This window comes from Lissotriton vulgaris, chromosome 1_1 (genome assembly GCF_964263255.1).
Source record: "Lissotriton vulgaris chromosome 1_1, aLisVul1.2, whole genome shotgun sequence".
NCBI classification, from domain to species: Eukaryota; Metazoa; Chordata; class Amphibia; order Caudata; family Salamandridae; genus Lissotriton; species Lissotriton vulgaris.
Window position 1 is genome coordinate 1,260,901,391 of NC_141685.1, and position 22,057 is coordinate 1,260,923,447.

At 43.9% G+C, this 22,057-nt stretch overlaps 1 protein-coding gene across 2 annotated transcripts in view; it reads left to right on the plus strand.

Moving 5' to 3' along the window:
- The window catches only part of PDE1B (phosphodiesterase 1B), a 1,669,085-nt gene that overhangs the window by 1,632,482 nt on the left and 14,546 nt on the right, over positions 1 to 22,057 (plus strand). For both annotated transcript variants that reach the window (XM_086964603.1, XM_086964607.1), the window contains 2 exons: positions 3,064 to 3,200; positions 6,788 to 6,891. In XM_086964603.1, the coding sequence (XP_086820729.1) occupies positions 3,064 to 3,200; positions 6,788 to 6,870 (220 nt within the window). In that variant the 3' untranslated portion in view covers positions 6,871 to 6,891. The remainder of the gene's footprint in view (positions 1 to 3,063; positions 3,201 to 6,787; positions 6,892 to 22,057) is intronic.

A 22,057-nucleotide genomic window follows, 5' to 3' on the forward strand; every position in this document is an offset into this window, starting at 1 on the left:
GCAGCAGTAGCCTCCCTGCCTTTTTTATTTCTACCCCGAAAGAGATGGTGGTTCATACAAAACAAGGAAGTATTTATTAAGGGACACCGAGTTACCTGCCTCAACCCAGTGACACATAATAATATTGGTCATTAGGAAGGATTTTGAAGTTTGGGGGACCGCATGGTGTTAAACGTTCATGTAGGATCCATGTATGAAAGTCAGAAATACAGGGAATCCACCCGAAATCGACGTGGGCAGGGGAAGAGACGGGTAATCTTGTGTCTACAGTCTTACTGGGGCAGTGTTGCGTGTGGCAAAGACACAGAATATAAACTGTGCCCATTCACCCTCGAGGAACGTCTTGGCGCTATTCACAGGTAACCAATGTTTCATGTTCACCAACTCGGGGTACTAATTACATCTACTGCTTTTGAATGAAAGGGTGCTGTTATCTGACAGGTCTGAACTTGTGATTATGAGTTCAACACAGAGCCACGCAGTGGCTGCATTAAGCCACTGTTATACCACCAGAGGTAGGCGCTTTTTATTTAATGGTGACCGACTTTTTGGAAGTGACAGAATGCAATATATCTGTGATGGATGGGAAGGAGGAAGAACAATTGTGTCAACATGACCGAGGGTCTGCAAGCTTGAAAGAGGCGCAAATGGCAGCTCATAAGACAGCCTACCTACACCTTTATTTTTACTCCAGCAGAGACATTCAATGGGAAGGCCTGAGGACGCCAGTCTCCACCAATCTGAAGGCCAGGCAGCACCACTGCAATGGTGGTATGTGTAGAAAGAGATTTTTTAGAGTAAGTATCTGGCAACATCAGGTGGAAATGTAAAGCTGGGTTATTGATTTTATTTGTACACAGCGTCAACAGGGACGGACCGGCCCTAGCGGGCACCGGGCAATCCTCCGGTGCATTGCACGGGTGGGGGCCGGTTTGGGGCAGCAGCTAGCCTCCCTGCCGGTCTGTTACAGGGCTGCAAAATCGGCCAGGTAACAAAATCGGCCGAAAACCAGCCCGGCAAACCGCTCGGCGGCACCCCCAACGCCCCATGGGGGGGCCGCCGAGCACTTTGCCAGGCCCATTTTTGGTTCCCAGTCCGGCCCTGAGCGTCAAATAGAAAGCAAAACGGCAAAATGGCCACAGCAGAGGTCGTGGCGCCACAGAAACCGGAGCTGACCTGGCTAGTCTAGGTGCAACAGATGGACCACACGGCCTCACACGAAGCGAGATGAACAACAGATGAAGAAGGCCAGTCCTAAAGAACAAACAGCGATGGCAGGAGGGGCAGGGGGAGGCACAGACCAGTGCCGAAGCTGAACAGGCACCAATATGAGCATGAAGCAAAGCAATTGAAAAAGAGTTTCTACAAACAACAGATAACCAATTAAAGTGGAACAAAACTGTACTTGGCAGGTGCTCCTCTGTAAAAAAACAGAAGTGATATATCGCTACCTAAACCAATTATGAGGCAGCAGAAGAGAGCGACACTGGACTAAACCAATGGTAAATAGGAGCGGGAGCTAAGTCCTTTACTGACTACTACAAGTCTTAGACGGCGCATGCACTCTGCTAGGCTCGACCTAAAAATGTAAAGATTTCTTTTCAATTTTTAAGAGCAGGCTGTGGTCTGTGGGACCACTGCATGCTCTTAAAAACCGTATTCACATACATACACAAAGGGGAAGTGTTTCTATGTGGACCCCTTCCCATTTGCAAATGGGCTACCACCCATTTGAAATCGGCAGTAAATTGCAAATGTTTTTTGACCACATTTGGGTCTTAATACATGTGCACATACCACTGCAATTCGGTATTAGGTAGAGATGCCCTAAACACGCCCCTTCCTAATGCTGAATCGCAAACCCATTTTGCATTTCGGTAATAGGTTACCTCATCGCAAAATGGGTTTTGTGCATCTGAAAAGGCTTTTATGCAGTCACAACTGGTCCTATCTGAAAGCTTCGTACATATGGCATGAATCTAATTGTATTACAAAAATCGGATGCATACTGCACACCTACAAGCTTTTGTTAGCACGGGTTACAAAAATTACACCCAGTATCGTTTTGAACTTCCAGGAATGTGGAATTGTATGCAAGTTGTGCACACAAACATTACCATGTGCACAAAATACAAGATTAGCAGCAGTTTTTTTTCTTGATGCAAATCAGAAGAACAAACAAATGCAATTGAGAGGTTGGCCCCAAAATGGGATAATCAGATCTATTGTAATAAGAATCTTCATCTGCCGGTGCCTTGAACTGTAAATGCATGCTAAATGTGATGAAATTGTATTTATGTGAAATGTAATGCCATTGTATAGTTCAAAAATGTTTAATCCCCCAACTGATTTACATTGTATTGCATTGTCTCCAAACAGCCACCATTAATGTATAACACTCCTTTGACCAGCCTAGCCATGTTTCTGCTACATAAATACCAGTGGTTGCAAACATACATGAAAGACAACCATATGATTCTGAACAATTTACTAACCACTGCCTAAAATGTAGATATGTATACTGCACACATGTAAAAAACTGTTGCGTCTTGTGTAATTAATTTCCCTAACACATATTCCCACGTTACCATCCCCCATCACATCCCAGTTTATGGAATCAATTCTCAACACACTCTAGGTTGTTTTAAGCACAGCCCTTTTCTACATGAGATGTTCCTGTTACAGAGTGTTTCTTTCTCACTCTCTCTCTCTCTCTCTCAGAGAGAGAGAGAGAGAGAGAGAGAGAGAGAGAGAGAGAGAGATCTCTTGTGAGACTGTGTGATAACAGCCATCTTGTGAGACTGAGCAATAACAGCCATCTTGTGAGACTGAGCGATAACAGCCATCTTGTGAGATTGTGTGATAACAGCCATATTGTGAGACTGAGAGATAACTGCCATCTTGTGAGACTGAGCGATAACAGCCAGCTTGTGAGATTGTGTGATAACAGCCATCTTGTGAGACTGAGCGATAACAGCCATCTTGTGAGACTGAGCGATAACAGCTAGTTGGATAATTATATTTCCTATTATATTGTGACTCATAACATGACTCTGTTTGCAGCTCCCATTGGCGACAGCCTTCCATGGACGACCAGGCAGAGCTGGGGGACATCAACGCTGACCTCACCAGCTTTCGATCTACCTGGACCAAGTACATCCAAGAAAACAAGCAGAAGTGGAAGGAGAGAGCAGCTAGCGGTAGGGAGCAACAGATGTTACCCCTGCTTACGCTATTCCATTGACAACGCTATCCCTGCAAGCGGCAAATTGAATATTGTCAAAGCGTTATTAACTTCAGTTGACAATCACGCAAATCACATGATATTCCTACCCTAAAGCATGCACTTGTGTCTTTATCTGTGATGGACACCAACGATTTTATGTATTCTAATTTGTTGTTGTTTTACCAAATGATTGATTTTATCTGTTTTATTATTGTTTTTATTCATTTGCTTTGTCAACTCTTAAAAACAACGCATACAGATCATTTGATATTTCTATTCTTTAAATCGTGATCAAATGAGTATTATCAGTGGAGAAAACTGTTCTAGTAAAATCGGCACAGTGTCAGAGGGTGCAGCTTGATTGGGTGGCTCCAGGTATGATTTGCTGGCTTCCATGTTTTTCGCAATTCACGTAGATCATTAAAACCTGGCTTTTTGCTCAGTAACTGCTCTCCTGCTTTCTTCCATTCTGCCGTGTTATGTTTCTCTTCTTCCTAGGGCTCTTTGCCAAAGCGCCGGGACACTCCCAGGAGTAGCCGTGCGCTATAAAAGAGCATTTTTAACATAACATAACATAACATTAACATTATGCTCATGTCAAATAAAATCTCGCTCCTGTGCTTTACTCTTGTTTGTGTAATTATCAACTTATCCTTGGTGCGAGGAGACTTCCCAGACCTTACACGGTTATGCCTAGGGGTATGCTAGGTTAAGAAGTATGCAGATTTGTAATGTAAGCAAATGGTCAATTCTCATCCAGAGGCCAAGGATGCATAACTTCTGCTCATGCATCAAAGTCCCCAACTTCGTTTTCTATGCTAACTAACTCAGCTGCACTTACACCTGAAACTCAACAGGCATCCACAAGTCTATATACCTGTCTTAAAGAAGTAACTAAGTGGATATCAACCAGCGACGTAAAACTTAAAGGGGAAGACACAAGTTCTGGTTGTCCGCAACAACATCCTGCTGTAAAGAACTGCTCCGTCCTCAATGCCTTGTAGAGCGGCCAGTTCCTTCTACAAATGATAAAAAGTCTGGGTTTCTGCCTGGACGGTAAACTCTACATAGAGACCCATGCCAAAAAGCTGTCCGCAACCTGTTTCGGACTATTACGTGTGCTAAGGAAAATTATGCAGTGGCTACCTTTCTCGTCCAATAGGGTAATAATACAAGGAATGATTGACGCCTGCCTTGATTACGGCAATTCCTTATTTTTTAGGAAGTCCTCAATATGTTCTAAAACATCTACAGGTCATTCAAAATGCTGCAGCACAGTCTCTGTTTAAGATTTCCAAGCACCATTCCGCTGCTCCAGCATTGGATGCACTTCATTGGCTCCCACTTCAAAAAACGGTCCATTTAAAGGTCCCTTGCATGGCGCATCGAGCTATGTAAGGAAAAGTTTCCCTTTTGATTTGAAAATCATTGTGTCCTTATGTACCTAGGAGATCATTAAACTCTGAGAGCTCTTCCTTGCTGATCATCTCCAAGGTCAAGAGAGCCAGGTGTGGCGGTAGTCTCTTTACCTAATTAACCACCAAGTTATGGAATACCCTCCATGTAAAAATGTAGGGCCTCATTTATGAAAAGTGATGCATCGCTGCGTGAAAACAGCGATGAGTCACTTTTCATTGTGCCCTCCTTGCGACACCAATGATGCGTCATATTTACAGTATGACGCAGCATTGCGCAAGGAGTTACAGATATGTCAGTATTTCTGACGTATCTGTATGGCGCAAAAGTGACGCATTGCAGGACTGTGTCATAAAAGTGACGCAACTCCAGCAATGTGTCCTTTCACATGGGGCAAGCCCCATGTGAAAGGGCCTGCTTCAGTCTTACGCCTGCTGTGAGGCAGGTGTGGCTGTCTCAGTGCCGGGGGCCATTTGGGGTAGCTGCACGGTATATAGGACACAGTAAATTGAATAGAATACCCTGCCTCCCTCCTCTTGAATTTCCTACTTCCCTAACTACGAGGCCCCCATTAGCTATCCCCATCACCACCACACACTGTCCTGAAACTCTAGACCAGTTTCCAGGCCTCAAGCCCGCTCTGTCCTCTGCCATCCCTTTATTTCAGCATCTGTCTTCTAGTTACACCAGTACCACCATTCACGGGCGGAACATCCTGTAGCTGGAAATCAGCTCAGTTGTGCCGGTCAGCAGGCACAGTAATATTCGTGAAGTCAAACTATGAGATTTCACTCAGTCACTTTCAGGCCAATGCTGCGTCAAAACCCTGCGCCTGCTTGAAGCAGGGGTAGGTCTTGATGCAGCATTGTGTAGATGAGGCATCCCCGAGCCTTGCTGGAGCTGCGTCGCGCTTGCGACGCAACTCCAGCAATGCGCCACATTCCGGCACAGATCCGTGACGCATCTGTGCCGTTTTTGCACCATGGTGCGCCGCATTATAAATGCGGTGCACCATGGGTGGCGGAGCTGTGGCGCACTGTGGCGCACGTTAACTGGCACATCCCTGGGAATGCGCCAGTTAACATAAATCTGCCCCATGGAGTACTGTTATAACAAATATGTTAATTAACATGGCAGTGGGATTTATATGGGTAGATCTAATAACATTTTGCGCTGGGTTAGTGTCACAAAAGTGAAGCTAACCACCACCAAATGCTTTTTTTCTTCATTTAGGGGCATATTTACAAGCCCCCTTGCGACGCTGGTGCTTCACTTTTTACATGGGAAAAACTGACGATCCAGCGGCGCAAGGGGCTTGTAAACAAGTCATTTACTTTCCAGTGCAAAACTTGTTTTGGCTGGCAAGTACCCTGAAAGTAACGCCAAGCAGCACAATACACTTTGCGTTACTTGGATCCAAGGGGTCGTTACATGGGCGTTCCCATGCTACCACTCATGCCTTTTGACGCAAAAAAAATATTTACAAAGAATAGTGCCAAAAGTTAACAGCATTTAAAAGGAGGCATTAAGAGGAGAAATGTTATTTCTCCTTTTCTTTCCGACTTTGCATGCGTGCTACACTGTGCGGCACACATGCAGTAGGACAAGTTCTAAAGTGTGTCGAAGCATAGTATTTTGTACAGGACCCTACCTCTATTAAGACTATGTTAAACACAGGCACGCACCCTATGGCGCCAAGTAGCTGAAATCAGCACCAGTGCTAGAGAAATTGGAGGAGAGAGCCATATCACTGTAGATGTGGCCCTCTCCTGCTCCTTCCGAGTCTTGCAACGCAGCGCAGCATTTTTGGCTGCTGTGCTGTATTTCGTTCCTGGGGCCCTATTTATGAAGGCCTTGCGCCACCGGTGCGTGACTTTTTCCCATTTTAAAAGTGACGCACCGGTGGCGCAAGGCCTTCATAAATAAGGCCCCTTGTTTCTAAATCTGGGCCGTAGTCTTACTGTTTGTGCTCAAAATATAAAAGTATAATATTAAAGAAGATATTATAATTAGGCCTCACCAAGGTCTACCCTATTGACTTGACCACTTGACACATTGATTTTGCAGCACAGATACCCACAGTGATAACACACAATCCAAGGAAACTTGCTTATAAATTCTTACAATGAATATCTTGTTTTTCAGGGATCACAAATCAAGCTTCCATTGACGAGCTGTCACCATGTGAGGAGGAACATGGCACAGAGGAGAATGGCAATGTGGACTAGCACAAGAAATGTGCCAAGATGGTAAATTAAAGTAGCCAATGTGGTGTGAATGGCAAACACTCTAGGTGATAATGGATGTGTTTTTTTTACACTTTAATTATTCAAGCAGATAAAACGATTCAACTCCACTTTATTTAGACAGTTGACCCAGTGGGTGAACTGGACCCCATAGGCAGAAGATGAAAAGGAAACCATAAAGTCGCAGTACAAAAAAAGAAAATCCATGCAAAACACATTCATAACTTTTTCTGCCCCTTCTCTTTTATCCGAGAGCCCCCATATCACCTTGCAATTAGTCCACCACCTCGCATGGTGAGCGCAGTATGTAGCTAACAGGCACTCAGTGTTAACGCATACATTGTCCAGTGTCCATAGAACGATTGTTCTGAAAGCTTCTGGTAGACTCAACACTGGAAAAAACAAATCACTTTCCTTTGCCATCTGCCTATCTCTTAATAGAACTCCTTCAGTAGAAAATAAATGTTTTGATATTCTTTGATTGTGAGTGCGCTCATGTTTTCATAGTTCAATTAAAAAGTTTGATTAGATCTGTCTTTTTTAGAGTTCCTTGTGACTGGGTTCGGATGTCAAGGTAGGACTGGTTGTGTTCTACAGACTAGTTTGTTACCTGTACTTCCAGAGACCTGTCTCAGTCTGTCACTCTCTTGAATGATTGTTATTGAATTGGGGTATGATGAGCAAAGATGTCTTGCTAGGGAGTAGCGCAAGAGAAGTTTATACACCTATTTAGAGCAGTGCTAAATTTGTACCGATGTTTGCCGGTGCTTGGTATGGCCCCTTTTTCTAAACACCAGCACGTGTTTATCCACCACTTGGTGGTGCTGAGTGCCTATTTATTAAGCACAATTCCTCATTGGACATTTTCATATTTTTTTTTTTTTAACTAGCAGATCGTTACTGCTATCATTGGCATTTGGCAGCAGTGGCATGAGCTGGGGTGGCGCCAGCTACAGTGGACACCCAATGAATCTTTTGGGACCTGTTGCTTAATTTTTAAACAGTAAGCATTGATTCAGGGCCTTTGCTCAAGTTGCCTTCACAGAGAGTGCAGAGAACCTTCAGTTAATGCCATGCTTGTGTTTGCAGGATTAGGCGCAGGTTAGGATGTCTACATGGCACAGGTCCTAAACAAAAAGTGGGGAACACTGGCGTCACAACAGGAAGTGACCTCACGAAAGGTGGCCGGCACCATCAGACTCATTGCCTCCCCTCGCTCACCCCTTAGATGCAATTGCATCAGAGAAGCCAGGGCGTGAGGGGGAACAACCTTTACGACGCAACTTTTAGCACACAGTGCTATTACAACACAGACTTTAAAACGAAAACCATTACAACGCATTACACTGGGGGGCGCTCTAGGATAGGGAATGGTTTTAATTTACTATCCAACACCTTCCCTAGTGTCCACGGGGACTGGTGTTGGAATAGTAAATTAAACTATTCACTATCCAGCACCCCACAGTGTAATGCGTTATAATGGAATGCGTTTTAAAACTTGCGTTGTTACAGCATGCGTGGTGAAAGCATGCGTTGTAACAACGTACATCCGCGCGTGAGCAGCGTTCTGAATGAATTCCGATCGTGCCCCAGAGAGGCCAAAGAGTGAATGTGTGTCTCCATTTCCTCCAGTTATCGAGCTTCCAGTAAAATAAGTGGGGGGATGCCATCCACCTGCCTGGTACCCCGACTCGAGCCCTGGATGTCCAGGATAGAAGTTGTCCCCCAAAGAGTTATAGTTTAAAAGTCAGGTGTCCTCTTTGATAGTATTTCTGAAGTGCCAGACTGGGATGTCAGGGGTGTCATTATTGCTGGGAGTTATAGTTCTTTAAGTTTGGTTAGACAGGTTGGGGAAGACAAAGAAGTGCACTAACCGCATTTGCACATGTACTGCTATTTTTTAAAAGTATAATGCAAAAAAAATGTAAGCCAAAAATCAATTCAGAACAATTAAATAAAATGGAATGCACAAAATGACAATAAAAGGACTAATATCCAGAGGTATGATTTTTTAACGTTTTAGGTAGGAGTAGGACCGAGAAGCATAAAGTGCCTATAATAGTCCATGGTTGTGGTAGACCGGGTTCTAGGCATAATTTGATGCTGGCCTCGATGAATCGCAAATTGGATACACCAACCTGGTTTGTCCTGGTCAAAGATTTTACCTTTCTGGGTTCGGGCCTTTAAGTCTGAATCCACCACATGAATACACTTCTAAAACCCCCAGTACCTCAGGGGAGGTACTTAGAAAATCACAGGATGTCAGGCAGAGACCAACAGCAGGGTCGAGTCCAGGTCCATTTGCCACTGGTCATCTGGGCAATGCAGGCACAGACCTCTTGTAGCTTGTTGTGTCCCTGTACCTTTAACAGTTCTTATTACCCTTGAAGTACACTTCTTTGTCCTGGGTACAGAAGAGAGCAAGTCATTCCTTAAAGGCAGCTTTCAGGGTGCAGACAGCAGGTTCAGTCATTTTCTGTTCTTCCTTAGGTCCAGGAGTTATTATGTTATTTGATGTTATTGAAGTCTTTATAGCACGCTACTCACCAATGATGGTATCCAGATGCTCTGTTGCAGGTTTGTGAGGCCAACCCTAGGGGCTTCGGCAAAAAACCAAGTCTTCAGCTCCTTGAAAAAGCAAAGGAGGAGGCTCTCATGTGTTGTGGGAGGTCATTCCTGGCTTTAAAGGCCAGGTACAAGACAGCACAGCCTCATGCGTTGCTTTCATGTATGCATGGGGTGTATTCTAGTGAGAGAGCTGAGGTGTCTGGAAGTTGGCAGAAGTAAATGCGGTTGTTCAGGTAGGCAGGACCAATGCTGTAGAGAGCTTTGTAGGTGTTTTGAAGTGGGTTCCTGGAAATGCCACATTTTTGCCTGGCTCAAGCTAGTTTGTAGGAATTACACCTGGGCACACCCTAACCAATTGGAAAAAAATTCCCACAGCCAACCCTACCCACTTTGGGCATTTTTAAGATGGCGAAAGTCTTCTGCCACACTAAACTTGGGCTCTGGTGGCTGGAGGCATGTCATCCCACATCTAACAGTCCAGTTTGGGGCAGGCACTGTGCCCACAATAAACCCAGGGGCAGAAGTCTGGTAGAACAAAGCAGTGTTTTCCAGCAACCAGGCAGTGGATACACAAGAATTGTTTTGGCATCTTGCTTACAGTTCTTTCAAGTAGATCCCTAATAGTATATGAAAACCCAGACGACCCGTCAAGCAGGATTTGATACTGTAATATCAAAAAGTATTCTTGTAGCCTCAACCTGCATATTTTGTCAGGTTCAGGAGAGTCATCTCTGCCCATTCATGCCAGCCTATTGTTTGCTCCTCGGAAACACTTTACACCTTTTCACACCTATTCAAATGCTAATTACAGGCTGGCAGGAGTGGGAGAACGAATGCAAATTTAGGGCCATATTTATAAAACGGTTGTGTCACTTTTGCATCACACAATGGGGTGCATGCATGACACAACCATTAAGTGCAACTTATCAAACCACGCTAGGCCGAACTGAGGTGGCATGGTCGGCAAAAAAACATCGGATTGGGATGCGGCATTGAGCAATTTCCAATGGCTGAGATTAATTAATGCGTTCCATCCATCACCTTGTTGTTGCAGCAACACTAGAGAGCCCACATTGCTACTTTCTCTACTGAACATTGTACATCAATGGCACTGCACAATGATGAGAATACATTAAACAGCCATCATTCCTCCGGGTGCACAGTGCTGAACTTTGAGGAATGCCATATGTGAAATTATCAAAGGAACAAGTGTTAGAGAAATTTGAGAAATCATTACAATTTGCAAATCATGCAATTTATTATTATTTAAAAAATCATCCAACTTGCACAGATGAATAATAACATTACTTACCTTATCCAAATAATGCAGTAAAGGCTCACAGGCAGCCAACAATGGGTGGCAGTATTGTTAATTGTAGCCTTTTGAATAGCTTAGTTTTGGAAAGAATTAGGAGTATCAGATGATATCAAATATATGTGGTCCATCATTGCGCTCATCAATCATATGGTGTCACAAGCCAGTACACTATATAAATTGTGGGACTCTCAGCTTATGCACTCCGAAGTCAGAACCTGATTTGAAATGTTTGGTTTTAATTGCAAATACCCAGTTTGAACTCCTTAGTGTTGTAGCTTTGCTATAAACCTTTTAATTTTTATTGCAGTAGTTTAATAAAATTCCCACAGTATCTGAACATCTGCCAACATTTTGCACATATTAGGTACACACTTATTGTACTTCTGAGACCTCATTTAGAGGTGAGGAAATGGTAATCTTGTGATGATGAAGCCTTAAGGCCTGATTTATAAACTGACAGATGGCTTGTTTCTCTGCAATGGCGACAGGGTAAGTTACTTCGTCACTCAGGTGGGGGTACCGTCCACCAGATTGAGAAATGACTGCCAAGGAAGCGATCATTTCTTAAAGCATTTCCAGGTACCACAGTAACAGTGGTTCCAGTAAATTATTTTTGCAGGTTAGTGCAGGTCTCCGTCAACATGCTATAACCCTGCGCCAAAATGTCTTCTTATTTACTTTCATAAAAGAAAATCCTTAAGCAGGACCAGTTACCCCATCCCAGCTGAAAATAACAACTGTCAATGAATTGTCAGTCCTGACATTGTTTGCATTGGTCAATTAGTACAGTTCTCCAAGTATGATTTGGTCAGGGGCCACAAGGTTCTCTGTCACCATAGTGAAACTTGCACCTGTTTCCCTGTATGCCATGGCCTCCTTACCATTTGTCAAAGGCTATTGTCTGAACTTGCCCAGATTACCGGGACTGACAAATAAGGTAGCAAAATCGATTGCCACCATCACAGACAAGCAAAGCCTGAGTTTGAGTTTTGACTAGGCCAGAAACAATCTCAGAGCCTAAGGTTAACCCTAATAATCCCTTGTTACCTGTACCACCACTTGTACTTGTCCTAGGGGGCACAGTTGCCTTGGGGACAGTGGTGGTAGGAGTATTTTCCTTGGCTTTTGGACAATCAGCATCTTTTGTCCAATGGGTTGTCATCTTAGAAAAGTAACACCAAGGATTCGTTTTGCTTTTTCCCTTGTTGGATTGTGACTCCCCCCAGCCCCCCAGCTGCAGGTTTTTGGGGCGCTAATGAAGACTCCATTTAGTCTTTACCCTTGTCCCCACCCTATCTTGAGTTTTAGAATCTTGCTTCTTCTGGTCACCACCAGTGTTCTGCGTTTCCTGCTTCACCTTGGTCCTGACCCACTTATCTGCCTTCCTTCCCAATTCTTGGACAGAAGTCAGATCAGAATCCACCAGGTACTGATGCAATAACTGATTTTGGCAATTGTTAAGAATCTACTCCCTCATAATCAAATTATACAATCCATCAAAATCATCTACTTTGCTGCCAAGCAACCAGCCTTCCAGACCCTTTATAGCACTATCCACAAAGTCTACCCAGTCCTGATTCTGTGCCTTCTGGGCGTCTCTGAACTTAATCCTGTACTGTTCAGTGATTAAGCAAAACCCGTCAATGAGAGCACTCTTCAAAACTGAGTAATTGTCAGCAACCTCTTCTCTACCAGTGAGGAGCTTATCTCTACCTTTGTCAGGAAAGGAGAGCCACAAGATAGCTGCCCACTGCTCTTGAGGGACTTTTTGAACTTTACAGACCCTCTCTAAAGCAGTTATCCATTTATGATGTCATCCCCAACATGGTAGGGAGGGACAATCTTGCTCAAGTTCCTATGATCAAAATAATGTTCCTTAACTCTAGGGACACTGTTGCTGCCATCATGGGACTCAAGTTTCAACTTTTTTTCTAGCTCTCTGGACTTCTAGGGACTCTTTGTCAAGGGCCAACTGCTCTTTCCTGAGCCTAAGCCTAGCTTTCTCAAGTTCAAGAAAATGGTACTCCCTATCAAAAAGGTGGCCCCTCTTGCCAGATACAGAGGTCCCTACAAACTGTCCTGAGGGATAGACTCTGCAGAGGGAGATCTAGATCTCCTTGGTAAACTCTGCACTCTTCCACGAAGAACAAAAAGGGGGCACTCAAGGCCTTCTCCTTTTTCTTCTTGAAGATCTGAATTGTCCAGGTGGGATCCATCAGGTTCCCCCTGGTCCAGGTTATATTCTAGGTCAAAGAGAGGTTTCCCTTCAGCCCTATCTTCATATCCTGGCCCACCCACTCTGTCCTGTTCATCTGACCCAGGAGTCTTCCTTAGGTCATCTAACAGTAACACCTCTACGAGGCGTTGAGTGTTGGCACTCCTCCCTGTCTTCAGCTTCCTAGAGGCACACAGTGCTTTCAGTTCTTGGAACGTAAGCGCACTGTACCTAGAAGGCAGACAGCCACTGGCATCTTATTTAGTAGACATACTAAGTGTGGTGTGGCATTGTACCTACCTAACCTAGTGGGAGCTAAACTCCCTTAGGTTGGAGAAAGGGTGTGCTAGACCCTTAAATTGTCCAACCCCAAGTTCAGTAGAACTTACTTATTCTAAGCTTGTATGATATTTGCCTAGTACTAGTGGTTTTTCAGTTAATCAATACAAAGATTCATCTTGTAAAACAATGCAGACTTGAATCCCAACCGCTGCACACCATTGTGGGAGGCTGGCCTGGTATATGATGTCCACTAGTGTAAGTGGGCACCTTGCACCAGTCCAGACAACCCTTATGGTGATTTTAGAGGTCTCAGACAACCTTACAAGGTTATCCAAGTGGTAGCAGAGATTGGGGCTACTTGGAGCCCAATGCACTTGTTGCAGGATTGCCAACAAACATGTACACTTGCAAAAGTACCCAATGCACAGGGGTTCAGGTATTGCAGCCCCCATAAGGGATTCTGATCTCAAACTCGGTGAGACAGCAGCTCAGACCTCGAGGGGTGTGGAAACCCACCTCCTGTGTTTCTGATCCTTTCATAGTCCGTAGGAGTTTGGGATCAGCAAACCGGTCAGCAGTATTGCTTTGCCTGCGGATGCATGGGAGTGACTCCTTCACCCCAAGGGAGATTATATTCAGGTGTCTTGGATGCTCCACAGGTCCTACACGGATCCTGTATGGTGCACAGGCACAGACAATGCAGCAGACTGAGATGGAGATGAAGTCAGACCCAAACGAATTCCATCAAAATCCAAAGTACCCAGACAGTTGAAGAGCAGTGGTTTCAATTCTGAATTTTGTCCACGACGAATCTAAGATCCTACATCCAGGTAAGCCCGTAAGAACCCACGAGAGAGGGTTTAAAAGACTCAGGGGACCCTCCCAGGGGAGGGTCTGGACAGCGGTAGGTTACTCGCATGTCCTTTGTCCAGTTTCACACCAGAACAACTGGTTTGAACAGGACAATGCACAGGGACACAAAATTTACCCCTCATGCAGACTTTCAGTCGCTGACAAGCGCACCTACTCAGCCCTATTAAACTAAATCCTGTCTGGGAGGTGGTCACACCTCCCTGTGACAGGATGCCTATTGTTCTGCCTTCCCCTACTTGAGCTTGGCTCAACAGCAGGAGGGCAGAAATGTGTCTCTGGTCGGCAGCAACCATTTTGTGCTGTCAGGAGCTAGAAGGCTGGTACCAGAAACACCAGGAGCTCCACGAAGGACTCTTCTGAGGGGTGAAATCACACCTCCCACACATCCAGACATTTTAGAGTTGGTCATCACGCGGTCGCATAATGCCCCTCTATAGTGATATATGGCTGCTTCACTGACAACCTGGGAGAATGGACTCCATAGGTTGCAGGGGTGTCCTGCTCATACAGGGGCACCCTCTCAGTTAGAACCAAGCACCCTGCCCTCAGGATTGTAAAGGCCTACTATAGGGGTGACATAGATTTTAAGTGCAGTAATCCTTAGATACAGTAAACCAATAACTTAAGTAAGTGGTGTATGCTCCGACTTACACAGGCTGCAATGGCAAGCCTGTAGTTCCATTATGAATGGTCTCTCATGGGTGGCATAATTCATGCTGCAGCCCATGGGGGACCTCTGGGGTTACCTATGCCCTAGGTACATGGGTACCATATACTAGGGACTGACAAGGGTACCCCAGTATCCAATCTGGGGGGTACCTAAGTACATAACAGTTTAAGGAGAAAGCAGATAGGCTGGGGTCCTGATTAGCAGGATTCCAGTCAGACTAGTCAAAAACAGCATCACATCAAGCAAAAAGTGGGGGTAATCATAAGAAGCTGATCCTACTCTCCTACAAACAGCCTGCCAGTGAGTAAGCCATCGGAGAACCACTGATTTTGGTGGGTTGGAAGCCACAACCTAAAGACTGTATGCCACAATATTGTGGTTTTAAATTGAATTACCAAAATTCCTATTGACTGCCAACATATAATCAAGATTGGTATTCATATGGATGTATGGGTTTACCATTCACAATAATACCCACTATTAGTTGTTCCTCTATGGGACAACCATGCAAGACAGCTTTCCCCAACAGAACAGTATAACATAGTCCCCAACGAAGTGGAAGAAAAGGTGACCGGAAGAGAAAAACTGAAAAGTGAAGTGATACCTGAAATTTCTGGCATTGATAATTACCTAGAACCAGATTCGAATCCATCATTCTTTTGTGAGTCTTGATGGTTTAGACTCTGGACAGCCATGTACATATTAGAATTGGCCATGCCCCAGTGTAAATGTAAATTGATACTTGTATAGTGCACTACTCACCTCAAGGGTCTCAAGGCGCTTGTACGAATACCGCTGTGGAACCCATCCTGGCTTTCCCTGTGAGGCGTTCACTCCTGGGCACCCCCAAGGTGGAGGCCAGGCATCCTTAGCATTGTGGGGGCCGTTGTGGAGATTAAGCAAGCTATTGCCCAGAGTTGCAGAGTGGGACACTATGATTGGAATAGGCACTGAGGCAAGAATTATCAGGTCCGTGGAATTTTTGAGCCCAAGACCCACCGAGGCAGGGAATTGAACCCTGGTCCCAAGCTAGACCTCTGCATCAGGGTCTGCCGCTCTAACCATTGAGCCACACTTCTCCACAGTGAACAATAAGGCAGTAATTGCCAGACCACCAAATTGTTTTAGACTTGTTGGGTCTCAATAGTGAGGTGATCTTGAGAGATCTCCCAGCATGGCGCAGAAAGTAATTTTTTGTTTTGCATCTTGCCATCTGTGGTCCAAATGTGTCAGCAGGAACACTTTTGGATACAAAAATACCACACACCTAACTGGGAACTTTAAATATAGCAGTGAAGGTCACAAGGGCTAACTGCCCTGCTCCAGCTACTTGGCAGCTCGCCCATCAACTCTACATGAGGCCCAAGATGTTTTACCAAGCAACTCCAATTCAATTCAGGACTAAGGTACCTGTTTTACCGTTTACAGGTGACTCAAAATCCCACAAATATTAACGTGAAATTCTAAAAATAGAGGAGAATCAACCTGTAGAATTAACGCCATAACATGGACGAGGGCAAGGAAAATTAAGCAGATGGTTTTACTTCATATTTTGCATTTCTGTTGTGTATATACTTAAGAATTGGCGATACAGTAAATATTCTGGCCTTAATTTACTCAGGGTTGTATGGGGATTCACTATCTTACACTGGACCCTGGGAGTTTTATAGTGATAAGTAAATCAGCACAATGCAATGGTTTACCTTGCTTTGCGCCATAAACGAATACACACAAATCCTTAGTCAGTGACCCCTTTTATGCTTGAAGAATCCATGTTTTATTATGTACTAAAGTTCATGTTTTATAAGATCACTGATGTAACTGGCTGAATGCACGGCTGTCGGGAAAAATAATTACATATGGAATGGCATGCAACATTAAAGAAGGTACACTTGCAAAATGAGAGCCTCATAAACAGGATTACGGTAATCGTTCAACTAATTTGAAAAAAAATTGTGGCGACGTTGGCTTTAGTGGGTTTACAACTGTCATTGTTTGCTAACATTTTCAATGGCCCCGTTAGGTGCTGTACTTGGCTGTCCCAGGGCACTTCTCTAATAATATTCACTGGTCAGATGACCTAACTGCCCGTTTCACGCTGTAAAGCATCATAGGACATATGAGCGATGGGTTTTCTCTTGTCCTACAGCTAGATTCATCATAGTCCCGTTTTGCAAGTCCTTAATAGCGATTATTAAGGAATCGCTATTAAGGACTTGCAAAACGGGATTCATGTAGGAATCGCTAAATAAATTGCGATTCCCACACATTCCTTATTTGCGATTAGCAAATTGCTAATAGCTAATAAGGAATAACTCCCTATTCATTCCTATGGGCCTTTAGGAATGAATGGGGAGTTATTCCTTATTTGCGATTAGCAATTTGCTAATCGCAAATAAGGATGCGATTTCAAGGGTGCCAGGGGTGTCCAAAGGACACCCTGTAGCACCCCTGAAATGTAATCTACATTGGTGTTGCGCACACACATGTCCAAAGGACATGTGTGTGTGTAACATGCAACTTAGAAAAATGCATTTAAATGCATTTTTCTAAGTTTTCGTAATTTACCACGAGGTTTGACCTCGCGGTAAATAGCGGCCCAAAATTGCGATTTCGCAATTTTAAAATGGTTCATGAATTGCATTTAAGGAATCTCAAATAGAGATTCCTTAAATGCAATTTTTCGCAAATGTGCAAATTCTTTATTAGCGAATTTTGTATTTGGGATGAAGAATCCCAAATGCAAAAATTGCACTCGCAGAGGGCCAGATTCTCAGAATCTGACCCTTTGCGAGCGTAATTAAGCTTGATGAATCTGGCCGCTAGTCCTTTATGCGTGATCACTGTTTGCTTTTTTTGGAGCACTGAAAGTCTGTATCTGCAGATTGATTTCTGCGATGTAAAAAGCACCAGTTGGAAAGAAAATAAATAGAGCACAATTGTACATCTTTCCTCACAGGTATGGAATATAGCTCGAAATGGCTTCTCATTGCAAATTAGCACAGTCCATGAAACAGCACAACCGAGGTCCTTTGTGTAATCTAGTCATTTCTCATAGCAGTGATTGCATAGCTAACTCCGACCTGCACGCAGCACACTCTGATGTTTGTGAGGATATGTAAATGGAAAGTCCTGTTACATCCTTATTAAGATTCACTTGGCATCAAAGCAAGAGGAACGAAGTTCCCTGTCAGGCTAAAGCCTAATTTGCATGCCTTAAATGGGAATACTCATGCAACAAATTGAAGAAGAAATTGCATGTGAAATTTTCTTCAGCGCGATCTCTATGCAATAAATTCATATCAAATCTAGATGGTTCTTCAAGTAAGGTTAGGTTTAGCCTTAGGGGTAACTTGCTCTGCAGAAGAACTCAGGCATATTAATAGGCAGATCATAAGAATAAAAGAAATGATTGACACTATTACCGCTATTGCTCTCAACTGATTTAGTGAAAGGTCAGCATGGTTTCTCATAAATCAGAAAAGAAAAATGCAAGACTCAAAAATCACATAAAACAAACAATCCTAATTGCTTCTAATTATGCAAATCGGCAAAACTGTAGATTTATTTGAGTTTAATATCAAGTTCGGTTGCTTCAAAATCAGTCCCTAACCCTAAGTCAATCTTCTTCTAAAATGACACCCTCACTCTTCTACGGGAGCCTTGGCCCTAAAAGTCATTACAAGGTTTGGTACAACATGCTCAACCATTCAAAATGTCAGTTGATTACAAACCAGTCAGAATCAAAAATCAGTCAAGGTACTGTGACAGCCTTGATCATGGAGGCTTTTTCAAAAACAGTTTGGCAATTCTCAGCCTCATTTGTTCTCAGGAGCTGAGTACCTTCCACCGTGCACCTATATTCTTCTTGATCTCCTGACTACTGTTTTTTACTAGTACTGTCCCTTCCCTTACTTGTCACTGTCTCTTCATTGATGGCATAGGGGATGCGTTCTGCGGACACTGAAACTCTTGATCTCTTACTCTTCCTTGGACACATCTTGTTCCCCCACCAGTTGAACTGCTTGTCCCTTCTCCAGGCTCCTGATCTGCATTTACAGCTCAGTTCAGTGTGGCTTCATTGTTTCACACACCACAGGTCCTGCACTTGTCTCAAGTTGACTTTAAGACACTTGTGCACACTCTTCTTCTTCTCCCTCTGAGCTCTCAGGTTGCACTGGATTGTAGCTCCGTAAATAAATCAGTTGTGATTGTCACCACCTCTTCCCCAACTTGTCTTACCCTCCCAGTATGCAAGGCATGATTCCAGTTTAGAAAGCCTCCACATTTAACACCGGTATTCGTGACCAGGATAACTTGGCCCGAGCCAAGCCCTTGGTGTACCAGGCACGACTTCCACACCTGCTTCTTCACCAAGATCTAGCCACTGGTACTAAGTTGATGCACTGCTCTTGCCATGGAATGGTAGTCTCCAACTCCACCTAGTAACATACAGAATGGACCACATCAGCCAGGTCTGTGCAGTAGTTTAAAACCCCTGACATTTAAAGCACAGCTGTAGGCACAATGGGAAGGCTCATGGCTCTGCCCACGAACATTTCACATAAAAACAATCAGGTCGACCAATCCAGGATACTTCTCAGACTCATTAGCACAAATGGAAGTGCATGAGGACATTTGGAAGACATAGATGCCCACAGACAGGACTTTAGTGCCATGTATTCACCATGCCTGAAGCCTCAGATCTACAATGGAGCCTCTGATCTACTGGCAAAGCTGCATACAACATTTTCTTCACCCCATTTTTGAAGTGACTACCACAATCTGATTCCAGAGAAACTTTGATCCCAAAATGAGGGATCATTTCCCTCAGCAACAGCTTGGCCACAGGAAGACTGCCATTTCTCCTTGCAGGGTATACCGCCACCCTTTCGGAAAAGAGACAAACTACTAGAAGAATATAGCAAAGCCTGTTACAGACAGGCATCTCAGCATATGATTGAAAGGACCACCTGATCTCCCTATGTGACTTGTGAGGACTACAGTTCTCCTTCCTGCATTTAACTGTTGGCATGTGGCACAGCTGTGACACAACTATGCTACAATGACATGAAACCTGTGCTCATACCAGTAAGTGCAAAAGTGATAGATCATTGTATCTCTAAGTATATGAGTTTCACTGTGAAACAGTGCGGCAGGATTTAAACAGGAGCACCTCCACAAAGTTATGATCTTCACAGTGATGATAGCCTTCTCCTACCTTGTGAGTCGATTTTTGGTCATGTATTGAGTTCGAGTGAGGGTGAGTAGAATTTTGTCAGAGTGCAGAACCATGACTGTAAGAGGGTACATTACAATGCCCTCACATCACTGAATGCGGACACCAATGGTGGCAAGCTCCTTTAGGAGAAGCTGCGGCTGCTGGGTCAAGAGTGGCTGAGAAATAAGCAATGGGTCTTTTGAAGTTATCATGAGTCTGTGTTATTACTGATAGGTAGCACCCTTCCCTCTCAGAACAGTATAAAAGAAAACGCTACTCGTAATCAGGCATTCCTAGAGCCGGGGCACAACTGATACTTTCCCTTAGCTGGCGGAAGACATCCCAGCATTTGTTGTCCCATGGTAGCAGATCTGGCACATCCTTGCATGTAAGCCTTTGTAGGACCTTTGCTGCTAAGGAAAAGTCAGGAATCCACTGACTCCAGTAGCTTACCATCCCCAGAAACATCCTGATGTTTTATGAGGGTTCACTTGCAATATGGCTGAAATTCGTTCTTGAGACACATTTCTTGCTCTTTTCTCCTTATTATAGCCTAGATACAGGACTTCTTTCTGACAATACTTTAACTTAGTTGGACAAGCTTTATGTCAATTTCAGCCAAATATTTCAACAGGGCAATGGTATCTTTTGTGCATGTCTTTTGTGTTGTTGAAGCCACCAATATACAACAAAATATACTGGACCATAACTGAGTTTCCCAGCAACTGCAGGGTCTCCAGATTGCTTTTCAATATCTGATGGAAATATTGAGGGGCTTTCATTATACCCTTGAGGAACTCAGCACCATGCCAAAACTTTATTTCGGAACCGGAGTGGAAAAAGGACCCAATTGTCCTCTAGAAACGGAATGGAAAAGAATGAGTGGCACAGGGCGATGACTATGAACCACTCAGTATCACAAGGTGTTTGTAATTTTATTAAGGCTGGATTCGGTAACGCAGGACAACATGCAACAAATATATTATTATTCCTTTGCATGTCCTGAATTACAAGCCACTTTTTATTTGGTTTACGCAGGCCCATGAGCGGAGAGTTACAGGAACTGTCTAGGATTTCGTTTAGGATGCCTTACTCTAACATGGATTGAATTGCAGGGGTAATTCCATCCACTGCCTCTGGAAAGAGGTTGTACTGCGGCATTCGTAGAAATTCTGCATTCGACTTTATTGTTATCTTTACACCGTCAACTGCCAGGAAAATGTCTTTGCCAGACAAATCCCAGACTTCCTTTTGATGGAGTTCTTTAATTTGGTATTAAGATCTCTTTTGTAAAAACAGGAAAAAGTCAAACATCTGACTTTGGGTACGCAATTCTAAATCTGCATCCTCACCATGCACTTGCAGCTTGACAACATCCAGTGTACAGTAAATAACTCAGTTGAGCTTGCACAAAATAGATTAACTAGGCTGGAATCGCAAACTGAGGGGACTCTACAAAGAGATCCATTTCACAGGGACTTTGATCAAAACAGGATTCACTATCTGCTAATTTGCAATGCCCACAACTTGAACTTGTTTTCCTGAGAGATGTAGGTCATGAGGCTTCCACTGTACTTACAGCAGAACAGGTGAACAGGTAGCTTCTATAGAGATAAGAAATTACCTGGAGTGGCCGTTCACCTCTCCATGTACACATAGGCCACTCTGGTCAACGTCAAAACTGTACCAAGTACCCAATCTTCTTCCATTCTCCGGCATCATCATTGTAATTGATCAGAACTGTGACCTACAAAGCTATTGAAGCCCCGGAACTGTTGTAAACTGTCATGATTGGCGGAGGAGTTCTGTTGAACTCAAGGGTTCTGGTTTGCATTAAATTGAGCAGTGTTCAAATTGTGCTGCATCAATGGGGCATGGAGCATGTTAGGATTTGGAGGTCATGACATTTTAATGTTCAGCACTGACATAACATTCACATTAGGCATTAGACCTTCAATTTGCATTAAATTTGGATTTGATTTACACTCTCGATTCCAGTGGCCCAGCTTATAAAAATAGTGA